This window comes from Cervus canadensis, chromosome 8 (genome assembly GCF_019320065.1).
Source record: "Cervus canadensis isolate Bull #8, Minnesota chromosome 8, ASM1932006v1, whole genome shotgun sequence".
In the NCBI taxonomy this organism is placed as follows: Eukaryota; Metazoa; Chordata; class Mammalia; order Artiodactyla; family Cervidae; genus Cervus; species Cervus canadensis.
This window is the reverse complement of record NC_057393.1, coordinates 20,077,000-20,104,052: the sequence shown is the minus strand read 5'-3', so window position 1 is coordinate 20,104,052 and position 27,053 is coordinate 20,077,000. Positions and strand designations below refer to the sequence as shown.

Sequence of the window (27,053 nt, the reverse complement as noted above, 5' to 3'; positions counted from 1 at the left end):
GATTCTGTACCTGAGTGAAGTTCAAGCTGTATACAACAGCAAAATCCATTTGCTTTCTGGCTATATTTAGATTATCCTTCCTTTAATTCATCCATTATTTTCCTTCTTCATTCTGTTCATGGCAAAAGCTTTTAAGTTTCATTAGGTCCCATTTGTTTATTTTTGCTTTTATTTCCAATATTCTGGGAGGTGGGTCATAGAGGATCCTGCCGTGATTCATGTCGGGGAGTGTTTTGCCTACGTTCTCCTCTAGGAGTTTTATAGTTTCTGGTCTTACATTTAGATCTTTAATCCATTTTGAGTTTATTTTTGTGTATGGTGTTAGAAAGTGTTCTAGTTTCATTCTTTTACAAGTGGTTGACCAGTTTTCCCAGCACCACTTGTTAAAGAGGTTGTCTTTTTTCCATTGTATATCCTTGCCTCCTTTGTCGAAGATAAGGTGTCCGTAGGTTCGTGGATTTATCTCTGGGCTTTCTATTCTGTTCCATTGATCTATATTTCTGTCTTTGTGCCAGTACCATACTGTCTTGATGACTGTGGCTTTGTAGTAGAGTCTGAAGTCAGGCAGGTTGATTCCTCCAGTTCCATTCTTCTTTCTCAAGATTACTTTGGCTATTCGAGGTTTTTTGTATTTCCATACAAATTGTGAAATTATTTGTTCTAGTTCTGTGAAAAATACCATTGGTAGCTTGATAGGGATTGCATTGAATCTATAGATTGCTTTGGGTAGTATAGCCATTTTGACAATATTGATTCTTCCAATCCATGAACACAGTATGTTTCTCCATCTGTTTGTGTCCTCTTTGGTTTCTTTCATCAGTGTTTTATAGTTTTCTATGTATAGGTCTTTTGTTTCATGGCAGTTACCAAGTGCCCACCAAGTTTAAGCAAGTGTGCCTAGAAAATGTGAGAATCTCTGAGAAATGCTCCCTTCCCTGGTGGAGCTTGTGTCTAATGGAGGCTGAAAGGCACATAAGCAATTACTTTCAATACAGGGGAGTGATGCAATAGTGACGAACTGAGGTAGTAGGAAGACAGGAGGGTGACATCAGTTCTGTCCTTTAGGCTTTCAGACCACATGCCCCCATTTTTGGCTCAGAAGTTTGACGGTTATACACACCCGCATTTTATTTTTTAATTTATTTTTATTTTTAATTTATTTCGGCTGTACCTTGTGGCATGCGGGATCTTAGTTCCCAACCAGGGATCGAACCTGTGTCCCCTGCAGTAGGAGCACAAGAGTCTTAACCACTGGACCGCCAGAGAAGTCCCTGCACCTGAATTTTAAGTTACTAACTCTGATAGGCTGAGAATTTTAAGACTTTTTAAAAGTAGGATGATGTGTCATTTCTTTTTTATCTGAGGGTCTTGGTTCAAAAGGGTATCTGATTCTGATGACTCTTATGAAACAAATTCTACTCAAGGTTGATTCAAGTTGGGGACCAATTTGCGAGGCAAAGCGGAAGTCGAGAAGAAAATCTAGTCGGTCTGCTTAATTTATGCTGCATGTGAATGAGTAGACTTCTGTAACCTGGGCCATCCTCAGGAAAGTACTCGTTTCCCATGGCTGACCTACAAATATCCAGCGAGGTTGGCTCTCCTCGTTGGAAAGACAGCTCTTCCCCACATGTCCTTAGAGGCGAAGGGGAATCTCCAGTGAGAGCTCCCTCCAGCCCAGAACACAGTTTTAGAAAATACAGCTGACTTCTCTGGGAAAAACAAAACCAACCTTGTCTTACTCTCGTCATGGAAACCAAGTTGGCACCTCATTATCGCCTTGTTAGCAAGGATAGGCTGCATTGAGGACAGACCTGGTAGGAAGGGTTGGCCCTGTGTGGACAGGGTTTTGAGTTAAGCTTAATTGCTCCTCTAAAGCTCAGCCACTTAATACTACACAAGTAGAAATCTATCACCAGCCTCTAGACCATCCTCCTGTGCCTTTGACATTCCCGCCTACGTAGACAGTTAGTACCTCTCCAACTCTGCTGCTGCCGTGATGTGTGCCTGAGCCTCAGTGGGGCCACCAAGGCTTGGCTGCAACTAGCACAACTACCCAGAGGAGAAGAGGTCTGTCACCAATTTTAACCTCGACCCCTCCCCGCAACCCTGCAGTATCTTAACATGCAACCAGCCTGTTCTGTCCTTGGAGCACAGCAAGGCTGCGGGCGGAGGGAACATCCTGTCTCTTTAATGACTTACAGCAAATACTTGATTTCTCATAGAATGAGAAAGAGTAAGTCAAATTTGTTTTTGTCTGGCTCTGAAATGTGTTTTGTGCTTGAATTTGAATGTGGGGGTGTCTAATGTTCTGAGAACTCACTTTGGACAAAGCAGTGAAGCAGCCCATGAAGAGGGCTGTGCCCTTTCTCTTCTTTGCAAAGCCTGACTCCTTGGTCTATACTCACCAACAGTGGGCATTTGTTAAATAGGTCTCCTAGTCTCTCTGAGCTGTAGGTTCTTGCCCTGCAAAAATTGGGATGAAGTTACCTACCCCATGGGCTCCCCAGGTGGTGATAGTGGTAAAAAAGAAAACCTGCCTGCCAGTGCAGGAGACCTAAGAGATGAGGGTTCAATCCCTGGATCAGGAAGATCCCCTGGAGAAGTAAATGGCAACCCATTCTAGCATTCTTGGGCTTCCCTGGTGACTCTGATGGTAAAGAATCTGCCTGCAATGTGGGAGACCTGACTTTGATCTCTGGGTTGGGAAGATTCCCCTGGAAGAGGGCATGGCAACCCATTCCAGTATTCTTGCCTAGAGAATCTCATGGATAGAGGAGCCTGGCGGGCTACAGTCCATAGGGTCGCAAAGACTAGACCACGACTGCAGTGACTTAGCACAGCTCAGCACATAGCACTGCCTACCCCGTAGGTCTCAGGAAAGGTCCAGGGAGATAGCATAGGCCAAGCCCTGGTCACATGGTGTCGCAGTAAATGTGAAGAATCTCTCCCCCTCACCTGCCTCCCCAACCTGCCTGTGCTCATTCTCTCAGACCAGTGCAGAGCACCAATCCACAGTGGGAGCGGTGTGCCATGCCAACCACCTCTCTCTCTTTCCTTGCCTATGCCTACCCTCTGGCCCATCCGCTTTGTTTCATTATCATCAGACTTGTACTGTACAAAGCCCGTGACAGTGGATGCCTTGTTAAACGGTCCCAGCTTTTCAGTTTCTCCCCCACACTTCCGTAGGCATGCTGAATGTATAGCCAGGTCTGTCCATGATAACCCCAATCTCAATTGCAGAGTTCCACTCTTCCCATTAAGATGTCCTGAGAATTCCAGTTTATCAACATCCTGAACACATTTCCTGATTGCACTCACTCCCCAGAAGGGGAGTTTAAGACCAGGAAATATAGGGTCTTACAAAACGGCCCTGACAATGGTAACCACGTATACCACGAAAGGGAATGTGTGTTCCCTTTCCAGTTCACATGTCCTGATTTTTGGTCTAGAAAATGCCATAACCAACCAACAGAAGTCACGTGAAAGGCACGTGTCAGACAGAACACCCCCACAATAAGATTCTGTGAGAGCCCACCACTGCCTATGATTGAAAATTCAGATTCTCCCCTTGTAATTTTTTTTTTCTTTTTTACTTCTTTTGCTAGTTGGGTTTGAGAATGGACTGAAGGGCACATGATTTTTGTTGCCTTTGGATGAGAAATGAGGACAAGGATAAAAATGTGTTTGGCACAAATATACACACACAATTCATTTTACGTGTAATTTTGAAGACTATTTTTTTCACTTAACATTAGAGTAGATGATTCACTCTTGTCACCATTTTTTTTTTTGTAAACTATGACCTGACCAAGTTCAAGATGATGTCTGTCACTGGCAATGACGAAGGTGGGGTGAGGATGGAGAGAGTAGATACTCAAGGAGGACTTAGTAAGGTGGGATATCTTCTATCTTAAACTTGATGATGGGAAGACTTCTTTGAGTGTCTTAAATATTGCATAACACAATGGAAATTCTTGCACCAGTAGTGAATGCTTACTGAACATTTCATTCTGTAAATGTATTATAATTTACTCACTTTAAAACTCCCCTCCCTGCTGTTATCAGATATTTGTAACTTTCAACACTGGACTCTTAAATAATGTAGTTTTGTTAAACATCTTTGCGTATCAAGTTTTGTCTGCATTTTAGTTTGTTTTCTTAGGGCATGTTTATAGGATTGAATTATTGGGTCAAAGAATATGGCTGTAATGAATGACTATTGCCAGACTACCTTTGGACAAAGTTGCACAAGTTTAGATTATCACTGATACTGTGTCCATTCCACTTTATCTCACCAGCACTGAGTGCTGTCATTTATGTGTGTGTGTGTATTTGCTACTTTGGTAAGCAAATATTTGTTTCTAATGGTTTAACTTTATCTCTTTGATTACCAGTGAGTTTGAACATTATACCTTATAAGAATTTTTCTGTGTGTGTTAGTTGCTCAGTAGTGTCTTTGCAACCCTGTGGACTATAACCCACCAGGCTCCTCTGCCAGGGCTTTTCCCAGGCAAGAATAATGGAGTGGGTAGCCATTCCCTTCTCTAGGGGATCTTCCTGACCCAGGGATTGAACCTGGGTCTCCTGTACTGCAGGCAGATTCTTTACTGTCTGAGCCACCTATTGGAATTTAAAACATTATTTCACTTATGTGTATGAGCACAGATTTTTGCAGACTGGATCATATGTGGGGCCTGTGCGGGAGGTCTTGTTTGTATGGTGGGGGGGACCACATTCAGCAAACAAACAGCCCGTCGCCTGCCAGGTGGAAAGCAGCCGTGCATCTAGCCCTTTGTCTCCCTGCAGTGCCGCCAAGCTCCTGGACAAGACCCCGTTCTCGGTCAGTAACCCGAACCCGCTGCTTCCTTCGCCCGCCAGCCTCCAGCTGGCCCAGCTGCAAGCTCAGCTCACCCTCCACCGGTTGAAACTGGCACAGACAGCCGTCACCAACAACACCGCGGCCGCCACGGTCCTCAACCAAGTCCTCTCCAAAGTGGCCATGTCCCAGCCTCTCTTCAACCAGCTGCGGCATCCATCCATGATCAGCGCCCCCCACGGCCACACTGGGGTGCCCCAACACGCGGCCACTGTGCCCAGCACCCGCTTTCCCTCTAACGCACTCGCCTTCTCAACCTCTGGCCAGACGCGAGGCCCAGGGCCCACGGTGAGCCTTCCCAGCCAGCCCCCCAACGCCATGGTGATGCACCCCTTCATGCCTCAGACCCCCACCCAGCCAGCGGTCATCCTGGGCCTTGGAAAGACTGGGCCCGCGCCCGCTGCCCCAGGGTTCTACGAATATGGCAAAGCCAACTCTGGCCAGGCATATGGCTCTGAAACCGACGGTCAGCCCGGCTTCCTGCCAGCCTCGGCTGCTACCTCGGGCAGCGTGACCTACGAAGGGCACTACAGCCACTCAGGGCAAGATGGCCAGGCTGCCTTTCCCAAGGACTTCTACGGACCCAGCGCCCAAGGGTCGCAGGTGGCAGGTGGATTTGTGGCTGAGCCGGCCGGGGCCCTGAAAGGCGAGGTGGGCCCTCTGCTGCAGGGTCCAAACAGCCAGTGGGAGAGCCCCCATGGTTTCTCTGGCCAGAGCAAGCCTGATCTTGCAGCAGCCCCCAGCCTGTGGCCTCCGCCCCCTGGCCAGCCCTATGAGCTCTATGACCCCGAGGAGCCCACGCCAGACAGGACCCCTCCTTCCTTTGGGGGTCGGCTCAACAACAGCAAACAGGGCTTCAGCGGAGCTCGGAGGCGGGCCAAGGAGGAGCAGGCAGTGCTGTCCCTGCGGCCCCTGCAAGCTCATGAGCTGAATGACTTTCACGGTGTGGCCCCCCTCCACCTGCCGCACGTCTGTAGCATCTGCGACAAGAAGGTGTTTGATCTGAAGGTGAGTTATCCGAGACCGGCTGGGAGCTCCAGCTGGAGCCTGGGGGAGCCAGCCACCACAACCCAACCCTTGCTGTTCATGGGCCAGGAACTCTTGACACTTGGGGGTTGGGTGACAGAATCTTGCCATAGCTACCTTTGATTAAAATCCTTGATATTAGAACCAACAGGAATTTCAGAAATGTATCAGGGCTAGTCTCTCACTTTAAGGCAAGTAAGAGAGTCTTACTTGTATTTATAGATGAGAGCTAAGGTGAGAGGGGATCAAGGGACCCAACAAGGATTATAGAAAAGGGACTCAGGAATTAGAGCCTCTGCCTCCTTGAAAGGGGCTTTTCTCTGTAGAGCACCAGGAAGCTTCAGAGTCTGTGTTCCTTGAGAACATACATTGTACTGAGTACAAAAGGAGAAAAACTTAGCAGAATTTTGAGTCAGACAAGAAAGTAATTTTCAGGTGGGACCTAGACAGATTATTATAGAGGGGCCTTAACTTCTCCATCTGCAAAATGGATGTAGAGCCTCATGACACCTTCCCAGCAGTTCAAAAGTGCTTTGGGCCCCTGTGAAAAAAACCCCATGGTAGTATAAACTTACCCCCAAAATGTATTGCTGATGCAGTAAAATATTCCAAAGCAACAATAATTACAGTTAGCATACTCTTTGTCTGTGTCAGCAATAACTCTCCAAGATAGACACTATTATTATACCCATTTTACAGATGCAAAGACTGAGGCCCAGAGAGATGAGATGGTTGGTCCAGGACCCCATAGTCAGAAAGTGGTGGAGTGGAAATTCAGACATGGGTCTGACTCTCCCAGAGCCTGTGCCTCTTAAGCACTGGGCTGTACCGCCTCTTGTCTTTTGTCCCGTCTGCAGACCACAGTAATCCGGGTTCAGCGGGTGTCCCACCACCGTGTGTCTTTCACCTCTGCTGGGTCATGCCATCCAAATGCATCCCAGTCACTCCGGCGGGACATACCTTCTCACCTCCCATCTCTGGAGGGGTCTGGCTAGTATGGGAGGTGATGGAGGATTGAGCCTTTTCTAGGGCTTTCCACCTGCCAGCTTCTCCTATGGAAATGCATCAGTGGGACCAAGGGCCCACTGAGAGGAGAAGAGGGAATCAGACTTGTGAATCTGGGCTCCTGTCTGAGATAGACTTGGGATGTGCAGGTGGATGCTGGTGGGGTGAGGGCTGGGTAGGGCGGCCAGAGCCGGGGAGGAGCCTGGCTGGTAGGGGAGGAGGGGCGGGAGATGTGCCTGTGGGGTTGGTCCAGCGATGGGGTGCTCTGCGCTCCCTGTCTTTAGGAGGAAGCCTGATCTCGTCCATTGCCTTCCCATGGATTCAGTTCTACTTCAGTCATTTTTCTCTCCTTCTGGCCTAGGACTGGGAGCTGCATGTCAAAGGGAAACTACATGCTCAGAAATGCCTGCTCTTCTCTGAAAAGTAAGTGCTGTCCAGGAGGACAGGTCCATGCATGTGCTCAGCAAGCCTTCATCGAGCACATACTGTGTGCTTTGCTCGATTCTTGCTGGGAAAACAGCGGAGGACAAAACAAGCCAACCCCTGTGCTCAAGGAGCTTACACTTAATGATGAGGGGTGACAGATGACACACTAGTGAGGTACGTGTTGGGGTGGCCAAAAAGGTCGTTTGAGTTTTTCCAAGACATCATACAGAAGAACCCGAATGAACTTTTTGGCCAACCCAATAGCATCTCTGGTGTAAATGCTAAAGAGAAAACAGAAAACAGCATCAGGGCAGAGAAAGGGAGAGAAAGAGCGAGTGTGTGTATGTACATAAGTATGTGTGCATTCACTCACAGGGGCTGGTGGCAGGGAGACCCCATTGAAGAGATACCAGGGGGGTGTGGAATGAGCCATGACTGCCGGGGGGACCAGCATTCCTGGCAGAAGGGACGGCAACTTTGAAGGTCCTGGTGTGGTCCAGGGATGCTCAGCAGCATCAGTGTGAGCAGCATGGAGTCCCTGGGGGGAAGAGCCAGGGAAGTGGTCGGGCCCCATCCTGAGCACTCTGGCTCCTCGAGAGGACTTTTACTTTGATCTGTGTGCAGCTGGAACCCTGGAGGGCTGAGCAGATGAGGAATGTGCTCTGGCTTCATTGACTGGGACCCCAGCTGCCATGCTGAGAATTCAGGTGGTAGGGGGAAAAGGCAGATACCTGAAGACCGGTGTCGAGGGTGTTGTAGAAAAGGAGCCCTGGCCCGGGGAAGTAGAATAGAAGATGGGGTTAACTATTTAGAACTGAACTCATTCAAAAGGCCTCTCTTTCTTATTCACAATAACCAAAAGGTAGGAAGCAACCTAAATGTCCAGGATAGATGAATACATGAACACATGTGGTCTATGTTTACGGTGAAATATCATTCAGCCTTCAAAAGGAAGGAATGTCATACATGTGCAACAACATGGGTGGAGGTTATGCTAAGTGAGATAAGCCCGTCACAAAAGGACAAACGCTGTATGATTCCACTTACAGAAGAGAACTCAGATTCATGGAGACATAAAATAGAATGGAGGCTGCCGGGGCCAGAAGAGGGGTTTGGGGAGTTAGTGGTAAATGGGTACAGTTTCAGTTTTACAAGATAGAGTTCTTCTGGAGCTGGATGGTGGTGATGGTGGCCAAACAATGTGAATGTAGTTAATGCTACTGAACTGTACACTTAAAAATGGTTAAGATAGTAAGTTTTAGGTTCAGTTCAGTTCAGTCGCTCAGTCGTGTCCAACTCTTTGCAACCCCATGAACTGCAGCAGGCCAGGCCTCCCTGTCCATCACCAACTCCCGAGTTTACCCAAACTCATGTCCATTGAATTGGTGATGCCATCCAACCATCTCATCCTCTGTCGTCCCCTTCTCCTCCTGCCCTCAATCTTTCCCAGCATCAGGGTCTTTTCAGATGAGTCAGCTCTTCGCATCAGGTGGCCAAAGGATTGGAGTTTCAGCTTCAGCATCAGTCCTTCCAATAAATATTCAGCACTGATTTCCTTTAGGATGGACTGGTTGGATCTCCTTGCAGTTCAAGGGACTCTCAAGAGTCTTCTCCAACACCACAGTTCAAAAGCATCATTTCTTCGGTGCTCATCTTTCTTTATAGTCCAACTCTCACATCCATACATGACTACTGGAAAAACCATAGCCTTGACTAGACGGACCTTTGTTGACAAAGTAATGTCTCTGCTTTTTAATATGCTGTCTAGGTTGGTCATAACTTTCCTTCCCTTTAATTTCATGGCTGCAATCACCATCTGCAGTGATTTTGGAGCCCCAAAAAATAAAGTCAGCCACTGTTTCCACTGTTTCCCCATCTATTTGTCATGAAGTGATGGGACCGGATGCCATGATCTTAGTTTTAGGTTATTTTACACAATTTTAAAAATTGATTTTAAAAAACCATTTCTTTTCTGGTTCCCCATCATTTTATTGTGGTAAAATTCACATAAGATTCACCATATTAACCATGTTAAAGTATACAATTCAGTGGTACTTAACACATTCACAAAGTTGTGTAAATAGGACGACTCTCAGTTCCACATTTTCATCACCCCCAGGGAAACCCATACCCATTAGGTAGTCACTGCGCATCCCCTTCCTCACCCCCAGCCCCTGGGGACCACTAATCTGCTTTCTCTTCCCACGGATATGCTTCTTCTAGACATTTTATATAAATAGACTCAGATAATTTGTGACCTTTTGTGGGTTTTTTCACTTAGCCTAGTATTTTCAATGCAACCCACATTGTAGCATACGTAGCCTTTATATGGTTGAATAATATTCATATATATAAAAACATTTCGCTTATCCATTCAACTTCTGATCTATATTTGGGGTGTTTCTACCTTTGGGCCATTATGAATAGGGCTGCTGTGAACAATTTGTGTACAAGTTTTGGTTTGAACATCTATTTTCTACTGTTTGGGGTCTGAGTGTCTTAATGAAATTTCTGGGTCACATGGCAATTCTTTGTTTAACCTGTTGAGTAACCAGTTCCCCTTTCTCACCGTTCCAGCGCTGGTGTGCGGTGTGTCCTCGGTCCGGCAGAGGGAACGCTGTGTGCCTCTCCCAACAGCACAGCTGTTTATAACCCCGCTGGGGCAGAAGGTGAGGAGTGGCCCATGGGTCAGCAGCCTGAAGCAGAAAGCAGTTTCCCAAAGGCTTCTTTCTTTTTTTATTTAAGATTTTTTGTGTGTGTGGACCATTTTTAAAGTCTTTATTAAATTTGTTACAATACTGCTTCTGTCTTATGTTTTGGTTTTTTGGCCGAGAGGCATGTGGGATGTTAGCTCCTCTACCAGGAATTGAACCCAACCCTCCTGCATTGGAAGGCAAAGCCTTAACCACTGGATTGCCAGGAAAGTCCCCTCCCAAAGGTTTCTTGTGCCTCATCTTTATTAACCAAATGTCCCTGATGTGCCCTCCTCAGACATCTGTAAAGCAAACAGATCCCAAGATGCTAAGAGGCATTAGATTTGCTCTCTGGGCTCTTTGATGTTTTCTATGTGTTTTAGACCTAAAGCTTTGCTGGTTATCAGCACACTCAGAAGTATAATCATACCAATCACTAATCACTATATTAAAAGGGAATTTTCATTTTTCCCTTCCCGCTTCTGTCCTGATAATGACTTTTGTGGGGTGGGGGTTAACCCAGTTATTTATTATTATGTTTGCCTTACCACTTTAAAAAATTTCTTTTGAATGATTTATTTCCAGAAAGAAAAGCTATCTTTAATTATTTTTAAAAAGAACATTTGACCAAAAAGTCATTTTTATTTTTTAAATGGGGAGGGGAATGACTCTTGCACATATCCATAAACAAGGACTTCTGAAGATCAAGGAAATGACTGGGTTTTCACTCGATTTTGTGTAATTTGCCATTTAGATTACGCCTCAAATCTTGGAACGTCATACACGACCATTCCTGCGAGGTCCTTTACTCAGTCAAGTCCCGCATTCCCTTCAGCTTCCCCAGGGACAAATGTGAGTACAGAAGCGTTTTCTCCGTTGTCACTTGTCATCATTGAAGCATTTTTACCACCTTCTCTGCCTGGGTGTAGAGGTGCAGAGGAGGCTGGGTGAAGCAGGTACAGATGGCGTTTCGTGAAGGGCAGGAAAGCAGAGGTCAACGTTGTTTAATTCAGTCCCACTGGGGTTGAAACACACAGATTAAAAATCTGACTTAATTTCTTCAAATTGAAAGCACTCAAAGACTTTCTAGCATTTGGTCCTGGTTTAGAACGAAATAAGTTTGAGGTCTGTGTGTGTGTGTGTTGTGTGTTTTCTAGCACTTTGACATTTTATTGAAGTGGACCGTTTCCTTTGAGTGGGTTATTCTGAAACTTGAACAGAAAGAGAAAATGTGTTTGAAAAGTTAGGACTCGGCACTCATGGTTATTTTTGGCTCCTTGGGGAGATGGTGACATCTGCATGACGCTTTTTTTTAGTTGTGTTTGTGTTCCTTCTTCTCTACGATGTGCACTTTGGTCCCCAAAGCTCTAAGGCGTCATCCCTCTTTTTTCCACCAATTGTGACAACTTGCTCTCCCCACTTGCTTCTCCCACTCCGTGTAGCCTGTCTCCCAGGATCTACCCAGCTCCCTTTCCTCCCCAGGAAACACGTGGAAGGGGTTGAGCCACAGAGCCCCCCGTAAAGCGAACTTGTTGTTGTTCAGTCGCTAGGTCGTGTCTGGCTCTTTGTGACTCTGTGAACTATAATACACCAGCCTCCTCTGTCCTTCACTATCTCCCGGAATTTGCTCAAATTCATGTCTATTGAGTCGGTGATGCTATCTAATCACCTCACCCTCTGCGTCTGACCCAACTCTGCTTGAGGGCAAGTGTCTGTGTGGTTTTGCCTGAATCTGTGGGTTTTTTGTGTTTTTTTTTTTTCCCAGTTTGTCATGTGAGTAGCTGCAGGCTCTTTCTTCTCCAGCTCAGGAGAGCCAGTCTCCCCACATGCCATCCTCTCCACGTGTGAGGGCATTGAAGCAAAGCTTGGGAAGAGCAAGCTGAGATGTTTAGGTTTAGACCCTGGGTGCTGAGTGACTGGGGAGGTGAGGAAGTTCATGATGAGAAGCGAGGCCTGCTTGGACCGCAATTTCTGTTTTTGTGTCTGTTTGTTTGTGTTTCGGGGAGAAGTGCTTCAAGGGGGCGCCCCTGCCTGCAGCCCATGTTTTGGTGAGAGAGAACGTTGTGGTTTCTCTCTGCAGTCTTCAGATGGAAAGCCACGGCTGGTCAGTGGCAGCGTTGGGTCAGTTCCAGGAGAGAGGGTGGGTTCAGTGAACCTGTCATTTGTCTTTGAGTCAGACGCCGGATTCCACAACCTCGTGTCTGATGCCGGCGCTGGCAGCTCTGGCACGGCTCCCACCCAGGGCCTGTTTTCCCACACTGTGGACCAGGGAGCCAGCTCTCTGCCCACTCTAGGACCCCAGCACTGAGCAGAGGGGGCTGTGACCCAGATGGGGGAGGCAGGACTGAGGGGCAGGTGGGCCAGGGATCTGGACACAGGAAAGAGAGACGATGTCAGGTGAGCCCTGTATAAAGGGGCGGGGGCTGAGTGGGGCAAGGAGAGAAGGGCAGGTCACCTCTGTGTCGGCCTGTGCCTTAGCCACATCCTCTGGCCCTGACCTGTGAACCACAGGCCCAGAGCCCCAGTTCAAGTACCGCCCGCTGCTGTGTGGCCTCAGACAAGTCACTTTACTTCTGTGAGACTCCTTTTCCTCAAGTGGGGCAAATACTCCCCTGATAGTGACTTTTGAAGTTGGGTTTCCATTTTGGCTTGTGAGCCTTCTGATGATGCTGCTGATCTTGGAGCATCTTTGTGGCCATTTGAGCACCCTCTTCTGATTTGATGGTCTGAGTGGTAAGGTGGGAGTGAGGCTTAGGGCAGACCAATGTGCTGCCCTTGTGAAGGTCAAAGGAGACCGTGTCAGTGACAAGAATTAGTGAACCGTGCAGCGTGTGAGCAGTAATAATGGCTGGTATTGAGCATGAGACCGTTTAACCTGTTGTGGGGAAACCCGTGCTATGCTCAGACAAACCTATGCCCTGTCTGCTGGCCGTGTGATTAGGGGCTGGTCTCAGGGTCAGCATTCCTCCTGCACGACTCTGTCTGGGAATCCCTCTAGTCTCGTCTGCTCCCCCTGAGAAGCTGAGAGGTTCCCACGGAAGGGCTTTACCCGGGCAAGGGGCAGGCCCCAGCAATGTGCTGACTCGTGTTCATTTGTCAGTTCAGCTTCCTCTGGACGCCTAGAGATGGGACGTTCATCTGGCTTGAGCCTGAGAAGCAACACAAGAAACATTTTGCTTTCTGTGCTGTGGCAGCAGAAAGGTGAGGGAGAGCCCAGACGTAGTCAGATGATAATCACAATAGCTGTTATTATATGGTGCTCAATACTTTCTTAGCATTTTTGTATGTATTAACTCATTTAATCCCCTAGACAACCCTGTGGGGTGAGAAAACCGAGCGAAGCACAGAGAGACTAAATTCCCTGCCTAAGGTCACCCAGCTGGTAAAAGGCAACCCTGGGATTTGGACTCAAGGGACCTGGCTCTCGAAGCCTCACTTTTAACCACTAAGCCCTACTGCTCATCTCTGAGGTCTCTCGTCATGATGATTCTCTCCTTAGTACGTTCTCCCCTGCCCCTCCCCAGCTTTCACTCCACAAGCTGCTTAGCAGCCTCTCAGGCTGTCTTGGGGGTGATGAGGTCTTCTTGGGCCTCAGTCAGCAGCTGCCATGGAGCAAAAGGTGAAGAGGCTGTCAGACCTGGCAGCCGAATTCTTCGGCACCGTGACAGGGTCTCCCAAGATGAACCCAGACGTTTGGAGGCATTTGTACACACTCAGTGGACGCAAAGAGGTGTCATCTGACTGATTTTATCGTTGTAAGTTATGAAGTCTCTTTGGTCACATGAGCTTCCCGAGGATATTTGGAGGACAAGGACAGAGTTTTCTCCAGCTGGTCCCTGCAGCATCAGTGCCAGTTCATCCTTCTGGTCCTCTTGTTGCCGTTTCTGACAAATGCAATCAAATGTAGGTGTGTTTCTTTAGAAAAACCTGAAATCCAAAAATATTGACTTGTGAAGACAAGCCGAGAAATGACCTGATGAATCCACTACTGAAAAATACTTTGCAAGGCTTCTTTAAATAGCGTTAGAGTCCCTCAGAGGAATTATTGATTCTTTTTTTGTCTGCAGTTGCTGGTCTCCAAAGATAAGCAGTTACACCAAGGAGTGGTTAATCTGTTACCAAAGGGCACTTTTTACAGGCTCCATGAGTGCCAGAGAGCTCCTTTTGCATATACACTTCTCTTGTGTTTCCTGCTTACATAATTTATGCTTTTTATGAAAACTCAAGCAGAAAAGAAATATTTAAAGAGGACACTGAAATTGCTCCCACTTCCTCCCTTCCTGCCCCCGTAGACACCCATGAAGGCTTTCATGCCTTTTCCTCCAGAAGTGTTTTCCTGTTGAGTACCAGGGCTTTTTATGCCTGATTCCGCTAACATTTATCTTTTCAGAAACACATTTTGTTGAGTAAAAGCAGAAACCATCAGGACTCGGCCACTGTCATATAACTATTGTTTGTGGAGCAGAGAACAGTTCTTCCATCTGAAAAGTGTGTATGTTAATCATTCAGTCATGTCCAACTCTTTGCGACACCATGGGCTGTAGCCCCCGCCAGGCTCCTCTGTCCATGGAATTCTCCAGGCAAGAATACTGGAGTGGGTAGCCATTTGCTTCTTTGAGGGATCTTCCTGACCCAGGCAAAGAACCTGGGTCTTGTGAACTGCAGGCAGATTCTTTACCATTTGACCCACCAGGGAAGCCTTCTTCCTTCTAAAGCCCCCTGTTTTTAAGCAGGGAACAGCCACATGGGGTTCCATGGTGTGACAGAGACTTCAGGGGGTATCTGAACTGCCACGAAATCTAAAATGACCATACAACCCGTCTACTGGCTGAATTTGCACTTATCTCAATTCAGTAGAAATGCAAGCCTTTCTGTGTTTGTTTCTGGCAGAGATGGGGCACTGAAGTGACAGTTGTGTGCTGTTTGCTGGAGGTGGGTGATTTGTGTCTGTCCCTGGCCCCTCCCCTCCAACTCCAGGATCCCAGGAGAAGGGTGTTCACTTTCACTTAAGCTGCCGCCATTTGAGGGAGCAGAGGCACTTTATCCTTGGCTGCCTGAGTCGTCATAAACAGAGTAATCAGGTTTCTGGAAGGGGCCATAGGGGCCTTCTCAGCCTGTAAATAGTCTTCTTGTGCATGCCTGAGATGCACTTTGCCTGCTGACTGTCCCCATAAAGTCGCTTCGCAGTTTTCACAGACACCTTAGAGTTTATTTAGCGCTACGGCCTCAGATGGGTCTTCCCTGGCTGGGGATGACATGCATTGTTTTTATGGTTTCTTTCTCGCTAGAACCTTGTTCACCAGAAAACGTGTGTGAATAAAGAAACCGAGGCACAGGGAAGGAGAAATGTTGTGAGAAGCCAGAGGTTTAAGTCATAGGATGCCCCTCAGATTGCTGGCTGTTTCTAGAACACCTGTCTCTCCACCCTGGCCTCTTAGGTCCATGGCTCAGAGCACCTGGTCTCCTGACCCCCCATAGGGCGTGAAGAGTAGTAACCGATGTGGCAAATACCCTTCCCCTCCTCCACCATTCCAGCTCTATCCTTGCTCTTGTCCCCTCGGCAAGGGTCACCTTGTGTGTTTTCGAAGAGAGCAAAGAATGAAAAAACAGAAGATCTGCATGGGTCTTTTTTTTCTTTTCTGTTTACAAATCTGAATTTTTTTGTTGCTGCAAAAATAGTAAAATGATGTAAATGTTAAACAGTAACAGAAGGATACAAAATAGAAAATCCAACCCTGTATCGAAAACTAAAAGTAAATGTCTTCAGCTATCACTGTCTGTCTCTAGCTAGTGTACCTGTGCATATTTACTTACTGTTAAGTGTATATTTGGGGGAAAATCAGATCCTGTTGTATTGTCTATAGTGGGACTTGGTTTTTTCACTTAAATTCTCAAGACATATTTTAATCAATTTATAGACATCTTTTCACATCTGAAAATATGTGCTGCAGTGCATGGGGTCAAAAAGAGTTGGACGTGACTGAGTGACTGAACTGAACTTTCACATCTGAACATAAAGCACTGTTCTGATGCTGTAACACTATCTATTGTAGACATTTACCGTAATTTATCCAGTCTGCAATTGAATGGTTTTTCAGTGAGACTTGAGTTGTAATCACAAATCTACCACCACGTCATTGCCCACAGATTAAGTTTCTTACCTTCTCCCAGCCATCAGTGTCTGTACACGCAGAGGAGTGTGGACCAGATGATCTCTCTCTTTTTTTAAAGTATTTATTTATTTGGCTGCAACAGGTCTTAGTTGAGCATGTGGGATTTTCAATTTTCATTGCAGCATGCAGGATCTTTTGTTGTAGCATGAGGGATCTAGTTCTCTGACCAGGGATGGAACATGGGCCCCCTGCATTGGGAGCTCGGTCTTAGCCACTGGACCACTGGGGAAGTGCCAGGAGCTATTTTGTAGCAGATGCAATGTACTACTTCCTTACTGAAATGGCTCATTCTGACTCCCAGGTAGCACTCTTTCCAACCCTAACGCCCCCATCTACAGTTTTCCTGAGGCATGAGATGGTTACTATATTCCAGGCCAAGGCAGTTTTTCCTGGGACATCACACACGCTGCTGGGCTTGGAACCTCCCAGTTTTAAAATTCTGTGACTCTGAAGTTTACAGTGATGTTAAAGTTGCTGGGCATGTGAGCCACCCAAGACCCAGAGGCAATCCAGCACCAATAAAAGTAGATTTTCTCTAACTCAAAGCTAATATGCTTTATAAAGTATTTGAAAGTGTCAATAAAGACATCTGTTTCTACCCTCCAAGTTACACCAAGATCCATAGCTATAAAGCCCGTGCCCATTCACTGTCTGCATGGTATGTTCAAAATCAACCCCATGAGAAATAAATGTTTGCCCTGTGTCTGTCCTCAGGTATGTTTAGCACAAACCCAGCAGAGGCCTACAAACTGTGTGCTAGGTGAAATTAGGTCACACCTAGAGGGGATGAGGCTGTAGCAGAGAAAATGGTTTATTGAAGATCGACTCCATACTGTAACTCTTAAAAGCAGATTGAGAGACTTCTCTCACCCTGGGAGCCTCTTGCCCAGAGCCACATTTTTATGACAGCTCTGTGAATTATTGAAACCGGGTCTTTTCTTTGAACTCATCTTCGAAGTCTGTTCCCTCTTGCATCAGAGGGCATTGAAAGGTCTCAGAATCTTCCTATACAAGTCTGCTCTTCTCACATTTCCACGCATCCATAAAAGATCTGCGAGGGACTGGAGAGGTCTTGGACCCAGTCGCATGAACCATTAGAAGCAGTGGCTGGTTTTGCTTTATTCATTTATGGCTGCGCTAGGTCTTCCTTTCTGTGCATGGGCTTTTGCTAGTTGCTGTGAGTGGGGGCTACTCTATTATAGCTGTGATGCGCGGGGTTCTTGTTGCAGTGGCTTCTCTTGTTGCAGAGCACAGGCTCTAGAGGATGCAGACTTCAGTAGTTGCGGCTCTTGGACTCTAGAGCGCAGGCTCAGTAGTTGCAGCACATGGGTTTAGTTGCCCCAAGGCACGTGGAATCTTCCCCCACCAGGGATCGAACCCATGTCTCCTGCATTGGCAGGTGGATTCTTAAACACTGGACCACTGGGGAAGTCCAGAAGCAGCATCTGGGTTTAAATGAGTGGCTCCAGCCAGTGAAAATATACCCAGGGCCCTGATTGCACATGGGGGCATGCCATGTCATGCTAGCTTGTGAGCTGACTGAAGCATCCCCTGGGCTGGTGACCGATGATTGTCCCCCCAGGTTAGTAATGAAGGCTTCAGTTACCACCCAGACACCTTAGCTCTCTTAGAGACTTGACCATGGACCAGAAAGTTTCAAAGGCACCTGTCACCTGTGTGCCTCCCAGGAGAGCATTAGTGGGTGGGATGTTAGTGGAGCCCATCAACACCAGGCTCACGATTCTAAGTCCAGCTGCTGCTCTGCCCCACAGCACATCTTTTAAAATTTATTTTTGTAATTTCAAATTTTAATTTAATTTAGACTTATGGAAAAGTTGCAAGAACAATATAAGAACCCCATATACCCTTTACTTAGATTCACTACATTTTTACATTTTGGCTGATTTACTTTATCACGCTTTCTCTGTGCCTCTCTGTCTCTCTGTATCATCTGTCCTTCCATCCATCTGTCCATTCATCCATCCAATGATCTATATGCATGTTTCTCCTGAACTATTGGAGTCACTGTACCTCTTCACCCATAACTACATCAGCATGAATTTCCTAAGAACACAGACGTTTTCTTACATCAGCATGAATTTCCTAAGAACACAGACGTTTTCTTACATCATCATAGTACAGTTACATTTTCTTCCCTGTCCAGTAGCGTCACGTGTGTGCGTGATAAGTCACTTCAGTCATGTCCAACTCTTTGCAACCCAATGGATGGTAGCTTGCCAGGCTCCTCTGTCCATGGCATTTCCCAGGCAAGAACACTAGAGTGGGTTGCCATGCTCTCCTCCAGGAGATTTTCCTGACCCAGGGATCGAACCCACGTCTGTCACTTACGTCTGTTTCATTTGCAGGTAGATTCTTTACCACTAGCACCACCCAGGAAGCCCAGCACATTCTTGAACTGTCGCAGGATAGGAAGGAACAAGTATTCATTTATAGAAGCTTGCTGACACCAGGCTCTGCATGAAGACACTTTATATAGTAATACATTGTAGCATTTTTTGTCCTATGGAATCAGTTTTTATTTTCCCTATTTTATAGAGAAGCAAAATCAGCTTGGAGAAATTCAGCCCCTTGCTCATGGTCGTCCCTGGAGAGCAGACCCAGGTCTGTCTTGATGCTCCTGCTGCCCTGACCCTAGTGCCTGGAGATCAGAGGCACACACCTGATGTGTCTGTCCTCAGGGTGGTAGCAGGCCCCTGTGTGTGTTTAGTTTATCTCAGTGTATGATCTCAACTCCTCTCGTTCATTCAGAAGGCACAGTCATTCAGGGGGGCAGACACATGGGCAAGGTGCTCCCTGCTTGGAGCTCACCTTCAGTTCTGTAAAGAGGAGACCAACACCAACACAGACAGGCCTGTCTGAACAATGACTGTCCTTGTGCATGTATGCGTGCTGAAATGGCTGATCACACAGAGTGGAAAGACAGGCATTACATTCATTGGGACAGGGGGTGGAAAAGATGCAGGTTTCCTGTGTGTGCCCAGCACAGTTGGGGAAACTTATCATTATCCTGGATCTTAGGGTTTAGCTTGGCAAGGCTTCTGAGACGAGTGGAATTTTAGAATGCTGAGCCACATAAGCATGGCTATTTTACATCTGGAAGGGACTTGAGACATAGAGACTAACTCCCTCATTCCAGACACTGGGGAACTCAGGCCCCCAAAGGAAAGCCAGTTTGTCCTTGTCATGCCCCTAATCAGTAGCTGAGCTGGGTCTAAAATCCAGTCCTCTGTCTTCCAAGTTCAGCGTTTTTTTTTGTTTTTTTTTACTACATCAGAAAGTCTTGCGGTTTTTACAGCCCAGACCCTTTTAAATTATTCACTCCTACCTCAAGCAGCCCCTGTCCTGCATTTCATGTTTGGCAAAGTACTATCTATTTGCCAAAGTACTTATACTAGTGAGTTTAGTGAGTAATTAACTAGTTACCCATTTTTTATTATAGCAGATATATGAGTCACCCTTTCTCATCAGCCTAGAGATCTAACCAAATGTTACCTTATTAGTAAAGAAACTCAATGATTTCAACTTGGGTTTTTTTTTAGTGTTGAAAGTAACCATCCTTCTTTAAGGGATGTATGTATATGTATGTATAGCTGATTCACTTTGCTGCATAGCAGAAACTGACGCAGCAGTATAAAACAACTATACTCCAACACACACACACACACACACACTCCTTTCTTGATACACTATTACCTTCAAAGGCCCTTCAGGACTTGGGCTTCTTAGAGAACCCAGGTTGGGAATAAGTGTACAACATCGTGCTCCAGGGCACTCATGATCGTCTGTGATCCTGGTGAGCAGACTTTAGAAGTACCACCTGGACCATATCCTCCCTTCCTCCTACCCTTTCTCCCTCATCATTTAGATCTCCCATGGGACATAAGGCAAATAGTAGCCATGTTTTATATGAACTGATCAAGGACAGACTAGAGTGATTTATACATATAACTCTATGCCCTTTATGAATCAAATATGATTTTGAACCTAATTAAGTAAAAAAGATATTTTAGATCACTCACAGAATGTAGACTGAACTATCTTAAATCGAATATTTGCAAAACAGTACAACACATAGGAAATGTTTCTAAGGACTTCCCCAGTGGTCCAGTGGTTAAGACTCTGCCTCCCAATGCAGGGGGTACATCCATGAAATGTACTTTTTTTTTATATGTAAATTGGTACTTTATTTTTAATTGTTTTCCAAAATGAACAACTTTTTATTGAGGTGCAGTTGATTTACAGTGTAGTATTAGTGTCAGGTGTACGGCAAAGCGATTGTTATATATATCTTTTTTTTTTTTTCCAGACTTTTTCATTATAGGTTAAGATATTGAATATAGTTCCCTGTGCCATATAGTAGGTTTTTTATTTTTATCTGTTTTATATATATAGTAGTGTATAACTGTTAATCTCAAACTCCTTATTTATCCCTCCACCACTTTCCCCTTTGGTTGTCATAAATTCGTTCTCTATGTCTGTGAGTCTATTTCTGTTTCATAAATAAGTTCCTTTGCATCATTTGTGTAGATTGCACGTGTAAGTGATGTGATACTTGTCTTTCTCTGACTTACTTCACTTAGTGTGATAGTCTCTAGGTCCATCCATGTTGCTGCAAGGTACTTTTAAAATTTAAATGAAAACCTTAATCGACACCCATTTATTTTGGCACCTTTGTAACCTGTCTGCAGCGTGACTTCATCTTGTTCTTAGGTGATCTGTAGCCTTGAAAGTGTTTATTTCTCAGAGGCAGGCTCTGCCCTCAGCAGCAGTTGCTGCACTAACCCTCAGATAAAAGCCTCTTGAGTTGCTCTTTTAATCTGCAGGAGATGATCAGGGAGGCACTGGCCTTTGTGCCCAGTCACTGGGCAACAGGACAGGCAAGGAGCTGGAGGGGCCCAGAACCTCCCTGCGTGTCTGCCCCGTGGTCTGAGCAAACATGAGCCCGGCCGACCATAGCAGAGTCACGTGGACAGAAACGTGCCCAGCTAAGAGAAGCCAGCAGAGTACCCAGCCTCAGTCCTTTTGTTGATGAACTCAGAGGACTGGCAACTTTGCCCAGCCCAAGAACTCAGCTGGGTCGGCATCTTGGTTTGGCCTCCTCACCCTAGTGAGAGGCAAAGATCCTGCCTCTTAGCTCTCCTCCCGTCACCCCTGGAGAAGGACACAGTTCTTCTGAGCCAGGCTCACACTCAAAGCCTCCCAGCTTATGGAGAGCTCTGTTTGCACCTTAGGGAGGCGCACACATGCTCTGGCAGCTGCCCGGGCCACGCACGGAGGACTGTCCCCCTTTGGGAAATGCTTGACCTCTGGACACTGCAGAGAGGGAGGTCTGAAAGAGGCACATGGGTTTCTCCAATTCAGGGCTGAACCATCCAAGGAAATTCTTGACTGACTCTAATTGTCCTCAGCCCAGATGAGAAAAATGAAGACTTTTCATGGTAGAATTACCCAAGTATTAGCCCCTGTTAGGGATGAGACCTCAGACTTGCCCACTGTATTCCCATAGCTGAGTAGGACCTACATCAAATGTAATTAGATGTTGAAGTTCATTTATCACACAAGATAGTGATTATACAAATATGGGCTATGCTGTTAGTATGGGTTTAGAAAATTGCATCCTTCTCTTCCACTTTGGGTTGGCTTATGGCTACTAATTCTTGAACCTCCTGGAGACTCCAGGCTGATTAAGGTTTGCACAGACCAAACAGACACACTTCCTCCCTCCAAGAGCTATGATTAGGCCCAGGTCTTTGTTTCTGAACTGTGTTCCTTAGAGGCGCCTTTGGGACTCTTGGGTGGAGGGTGGCGTCAGGGTGTTGGACCATAACGTTTGTCTAAAGCAGCTCCTCTTTAGGTGTTGAATATGTTGGGCTTGTGGGCAAGCTTTTGTTTGAAGAAAGGATTTCAGGGCTAACGAAGGTTTGAAAGCCACTGTCCTAAACCAAAGATTGTTCTTATGAATGTCTCTGTGTACGTATTAGGTTCACCAATCCTTTCTATGTTCTTTTTTCTTTATTGGGTTTTTAAAAAACTATAAGTCAAATGATACAAGATATATAAGAAATAGGTTAAACATCTCTCCCCTACTCTCCTCCAGTTCTGCTCTTTGAAGATAACCAGTACTGACAGGTGGATATGTGCCCTCCCACGTGTCTCTGTCTGTGATGATATCCTTTAAAATGTTTTCATTGTGAAAAATTTCAAACATACAAAACAGTAGAGACAAGTGTAGTTAACCCATATGTACTGATCCCCTAGTTCCAGTAACTGTCAAGATTTTACAACACTTGCTTCATCTTTTTCTCATACATTTTTGGGTTTTTATTTTGTTTTAGCAGAATAGCGTTATACTGCATCTGTACTTGGCAACTGTTTTTTACTCAATCTGCCTTAAAATTTTTGTCCTGATCAGCTCATCTACCACTTCCTCTTCATGGCTGCATAGTTTTCCATCATATGTGTGAACCATCACTCAGTCATTATCCTATCCTTGGACATTCAGGCTGTTTCCAAAAGTTTTGGCAATAAGTTGTAAATTTTTTATAATAAGCTAACTATAATAAAAGTCCTTGTATGTATTTACATATTGGTGAATTTATTTCTGTAGGTAAGATTTCCAAAAGTGGGATGGCATGATCCTGGGCTATGTATTGAGTTGGCCAAAAAATTTCCATAACATCTTATGGAAAAACTGAAAGGAGAACCCTATATATTTTAAGTTTTATCCAATATTGCCAAAGTATATTCTCAAAAGATTGTCTATATATAACTTCCCACAAGCAGTGTATGGATATGCCCATTTCCCAGTCTCTTTATCAAGGCTGGATAGGATTGCTCGTTAAAAATGTATGAATCTTCTGTGTAGAGATGGTATAAAATCAATGTTTTATATGTGTCTGCGAATGGATTCTTTTTCTGCATTCACTTTGTAAGCTTTAGTCTTGCGATCATTATTTGGGGGGAAGATAGCCATTAGGAGCATCTGGAATGGAGTGCAGGAAGGAAATGTCTTTTGAAAACCAACCACAGGTCTTTGTTCCTGTTAGTTTGCCCAGCGGAAAACGGGCGCCGGCCGCGTGGTCCACATCTGCAACCTGCCAGAGGGAAGCTGCACAGAGAATGACGTCATTAACCTGGGGCTGCCCTTTGGCAAGGTCACTAATTACATCCTCATGAAGTCGACTAATCAGGTAAGTCTGGGCACGTTCACACTGGTAGGTACCGGATAAACCACACACTGGTGGAGGGAAACTATGTAATTTTTTTTTTTTTTTAAAGAAGTTGTTCGTAACATAAAGGGGTAATACACAGCTGGCCTCCTGCTGGTGCAGCACCGAGATTTTCATCATCGGTGGTGGTGTTTTGTTTCCTCTGGTTTCACCTTACCCTTCTTGTGATGGGCCCAGGCCTTTGCGAGTTACCTGGAGGTGAGGATGTGTTTTGGAATGAAGTGTTCCTTAACATAGAAAAGCCAGCTGGTTCCTAAAACAGAAATCCATGAACTCGAGTCTTTTCACTGTATTACCCGCTCCCTGAGCTAATGCTAGTCTTTCTCACCTTCTACGTTTCTCATCTCTGATGGCACGTGGATTTTGAGCCAGCCAACAACTGAGCGGGAAGAGGTATTTTTCACTGATCCTTGGTGTTGACATCCAAGGCTCTTGGCTCTCATAGCAGGAGAGTAGGTGGGAATTAATGGATGCATGGTGAATCTAAGAAACTAAGAACCCTCAACCCATGTGGATTGAGTCTTTGGGGGTTATGTTTGTCTTCATTTCTAAAGTCAGGAGAGGAATTTATATAGAGACTGGTCAGAAGTAAGAACATTTAGTCTTTTATTTTTAATGACTATTTTAACTTTAGGAATCAGAGGAACAGGCACAGGAGAAATTCTTTTCTTAATTAAGGCATGAACTTTGGAAAATCAAAGCCACCTTGGATCATCAGGGGTCTTCCTCCGTCAACCTGGGCTTAGACTACTCGTGTAGTCGCTTCATTCCTCCTTCTCAGAATTCTACTTTGGGCAAATTTCCAAAATTCAGCTTGCAACATGAATGCAGTGAGATTCACTGGGTTCATTTTATTTCCCTGTGACAGGTGAAAGCTAGAGGTGCTAAAATGTTGGAGTGAAGAATGAGGCACTTAGAGTCAGACAGTTAGAGCTTATATTGTGGAATCTAAAATGTACAGCAAACTAGTGAGTATAACATAAAAGAAGCAGACTCATAAATATAGAGAAACAACTAGTGGTTACTAATGGGGTGGGGGTAGGGGCAATATAGGTGGACCAGTGGGAGATACAAACTATTGGGTGTAACATAGGCTCGGGGTGTATTATATGACACAGAAAATGCAGCCAATATTGTGTCATAACTGTAAATGGAAAGTAACCTTTAAAAATTGTATAAAAATAAAACATTTTTAAAAAGAGACACTTAGAAAGCTGAGTGGTGGATTTTGAAATAAGACTGTAAAGAACCCTGACTTTTTGGTCTCCAACCCTTCTCTGCCATGGACTGCGACAGCACAGAGAAAGGCATGACTGAAATTCAAAAGCAAATGTGAGGGAAGTGGGGGGGATGAGCTTGTTTAGCCCATACAGTTCAAGGAAATGGGAGGTGAGGGCTCGCAGTGAGGGCTCTCTGGTCACAGACCATGTTTCCTTCTCAACATTGATGTTGAGAAGTTGCATTGATCAGTCAATGGTCACTTGACCAGTTCGTTGCATCATGAGGATGGTATCAATACAAACCCATTGAATCTAAGATACAATAACAGTGACCAGTCTGTCACTGCACCTCCTGGGGCAAACTGACAAGTCAGTCAAAACAATCTATGCAGGGAGTTCACTGGTGACCTAGTGATTAGGATTCTGGCTTTCACTGGTATGGCCCAGGTTCAATCCCTGATCAGAGATCTGAAATCCTGCAAGACGCTCAGTGTGGCCAAAAAAAAAAAAGTCTATGTAGCAACTCCCTGTAGCATCAATTGAGTGGAAAAGCCCATTTCTTTGTAAAGGTTTATATTAGAACAGTTAAAGAGGAGAAATACTGTGGAAACAACTGTTTCCTCTCTCTCCAGCTCACAAAGACATGGCCTTCCTTCAAGCCTCCGAAACCTCCGTGGTTTTTTAGAGTATTTCTTTGCTAAGAAATTGAGAGTTCAGATACCCAGGACTTGTGTCTGTCTCCTGCCATTGGCACCACTGACTAGCAAGTTTTGCAGGGATCAGCCCAAGGTCACTTGTGCAACAGACTCAGTCCCTCCTCTCAGGAATCTGTGGATTAATGGACTCTCCCAACCCAAGGGGCTCCTGTGGCATGCTGTAGCCACAGATGGACGTACGTAATTAAGAATAATGTTTGGTAACCATGGAGATCGGGGGGGGGGCATCTTATAATAAGCTCTTTTGCTAAAGTTAATAAATAGGTCTCTTTGAACAGATGGGATCAAAGAAAGTTCTTTTCCTTGTATTGAATTTTTTTCCTTTTTATTGAGGTATAAAACACATACTCTAAAATGCCCTAATCTTAAGTGTGTGAGCGCTTAGTCACTCAGTCATGTCTGACTCTTTGTGACCCCATGGACTGTAGCCTGCTAGGCTCCTTTGTCTGTGGGATTCTCCAGGCAAGAATACTGGAGTGGGTGGCCATTCCTTTCTCCAGGGGATCTTCCTGACGCAGGGATTGTACCTGGGTCGCTTGCATTGCAGGCAGATTCTTTACCGTCTGAGCCACCGGAGAGGCCCCAGTCTTAAGTGTAGAGCTCCATTCATTTTTCACACGTGTGTACTTAGTTGCTCAGTTGTGTCCAACCCTTTGCAATCTGTTAGACTGTAACCCACCAGGCTCCTCTGTCCATTTTTTCAGGCAAGACTACTGGAGTGGGTTGCCATTTCCTTCTCCAGTGGATCTTCCTGACCCAGGGATCAAACCCAGATCTCCTGTGTCTCCCGTATTGCAGGCAGATTCTTTACCACTGAGCCATCAGAGAAGCCCTTTTACATGTGTCGGTGGTGGTTTAGTCATTAAGCTGTGTCTGACTCTTGCGACCCCATGGATTGTAGCCTGTCAGGCTCCTCTGTCCATGGGATTCTCCAGGCATAACACTGGAATGAGTTGCCATGTCCTCCTCCAGGGGATCTTCTCAACCCAGGGATTAAACTCAGGTCTCCTGCATTGAAGGCAGATTCTTTACCATCTGAGCCACCAGGGTTTACTGTGCAAGTACAGAGAACATTTCCAGAACCCCAGAAGATTTCCTCGTTTCCCTGCCTAATCAATATCCACCCCCAACCCCGAGGGAAACTCAGCTATAACTTTTACTACCATCAATTTGTTCTGCCTGTTCTTGAAATTTATATACGTGGAGTCACACCTTGTATGGAATTTCCTTTAAGACCATTCAAGTCAAGTCCAATGTCTGTTCCTCCTTTCTTTCCTAGGCCTTTTTAGAGATGGCTTACACAGAGGCTGCCCAGGCCATGGTCCAGTATTACCAAGAAAAATCTGCCATGATCAATGGGGAGAAATTGCTCATTCGGATGTCCAAGAGATACAAGGAACTGCAGCTGAAGGTAAAGCACCCTCTCCTTCATTCAGTTGTTCAGCAAACATCAGCTGAGTGTCTCCTTGTCAGCCACTGGCCTGAGTGCTGGTGGGAAGGAGACAAAGGAAAAAATCCAAAAAGTATCCACTGCCTTCGAGGATATCACATGGGAAGGCAAACCCATTCTAACATGGCAAGAAACGTGCTTATTGAGGTAAGGGCAGGGTGCAAAGGGGTGCTTGAGACTGGATGGCTACCTACCTGGGACCCAAGAACGATTTTAAG

At 45.7% G+C, this 27,053-nt stretch overlaps 1 protein-coding gene across 5 annotated transcripts in view; it reads left to right on the top strand.

The window, feature by feature from the left end:
- The window catches only part of RBM20 (RNA binding motif protein 20), a 194,595-nt gene that overhangs the window by 132,994 nt on the left and 34,548 nt on the right, over window positions 1–27,053 (top strand). For all 5 annotated transcript variants that reach the window (XM_043475465.1, XM_043475469.1, XM_043475467.1 and 2 more), the window contains exons 2-7: window positions 4,807–5,884; window positions 7,269–7,330; window positions 9,911–10,002; window positions 10,781–10,878; window positions 23,267–23,410; window positions 26,665–26,796. In XM_043475465.1, coding sequence (XP_043331400.1) covers window positions 4,807–5,884; window positions 7,269–7,330; window positions 9,911–10,002; window positions 10,781–10,878; window positions 23,267–23,410; window positions 26,665–26,796 — 1,606 coding nt within the window. The remainder of the gene's footprint in view (window positions 1–4,806; window positions 5,885–7,268; window positions 7,331–9,910; window positions 10,003–10,780; window positions 10,879–23,266; window positions 23,411–26,664; window positions 26,797–27,053) is intronic.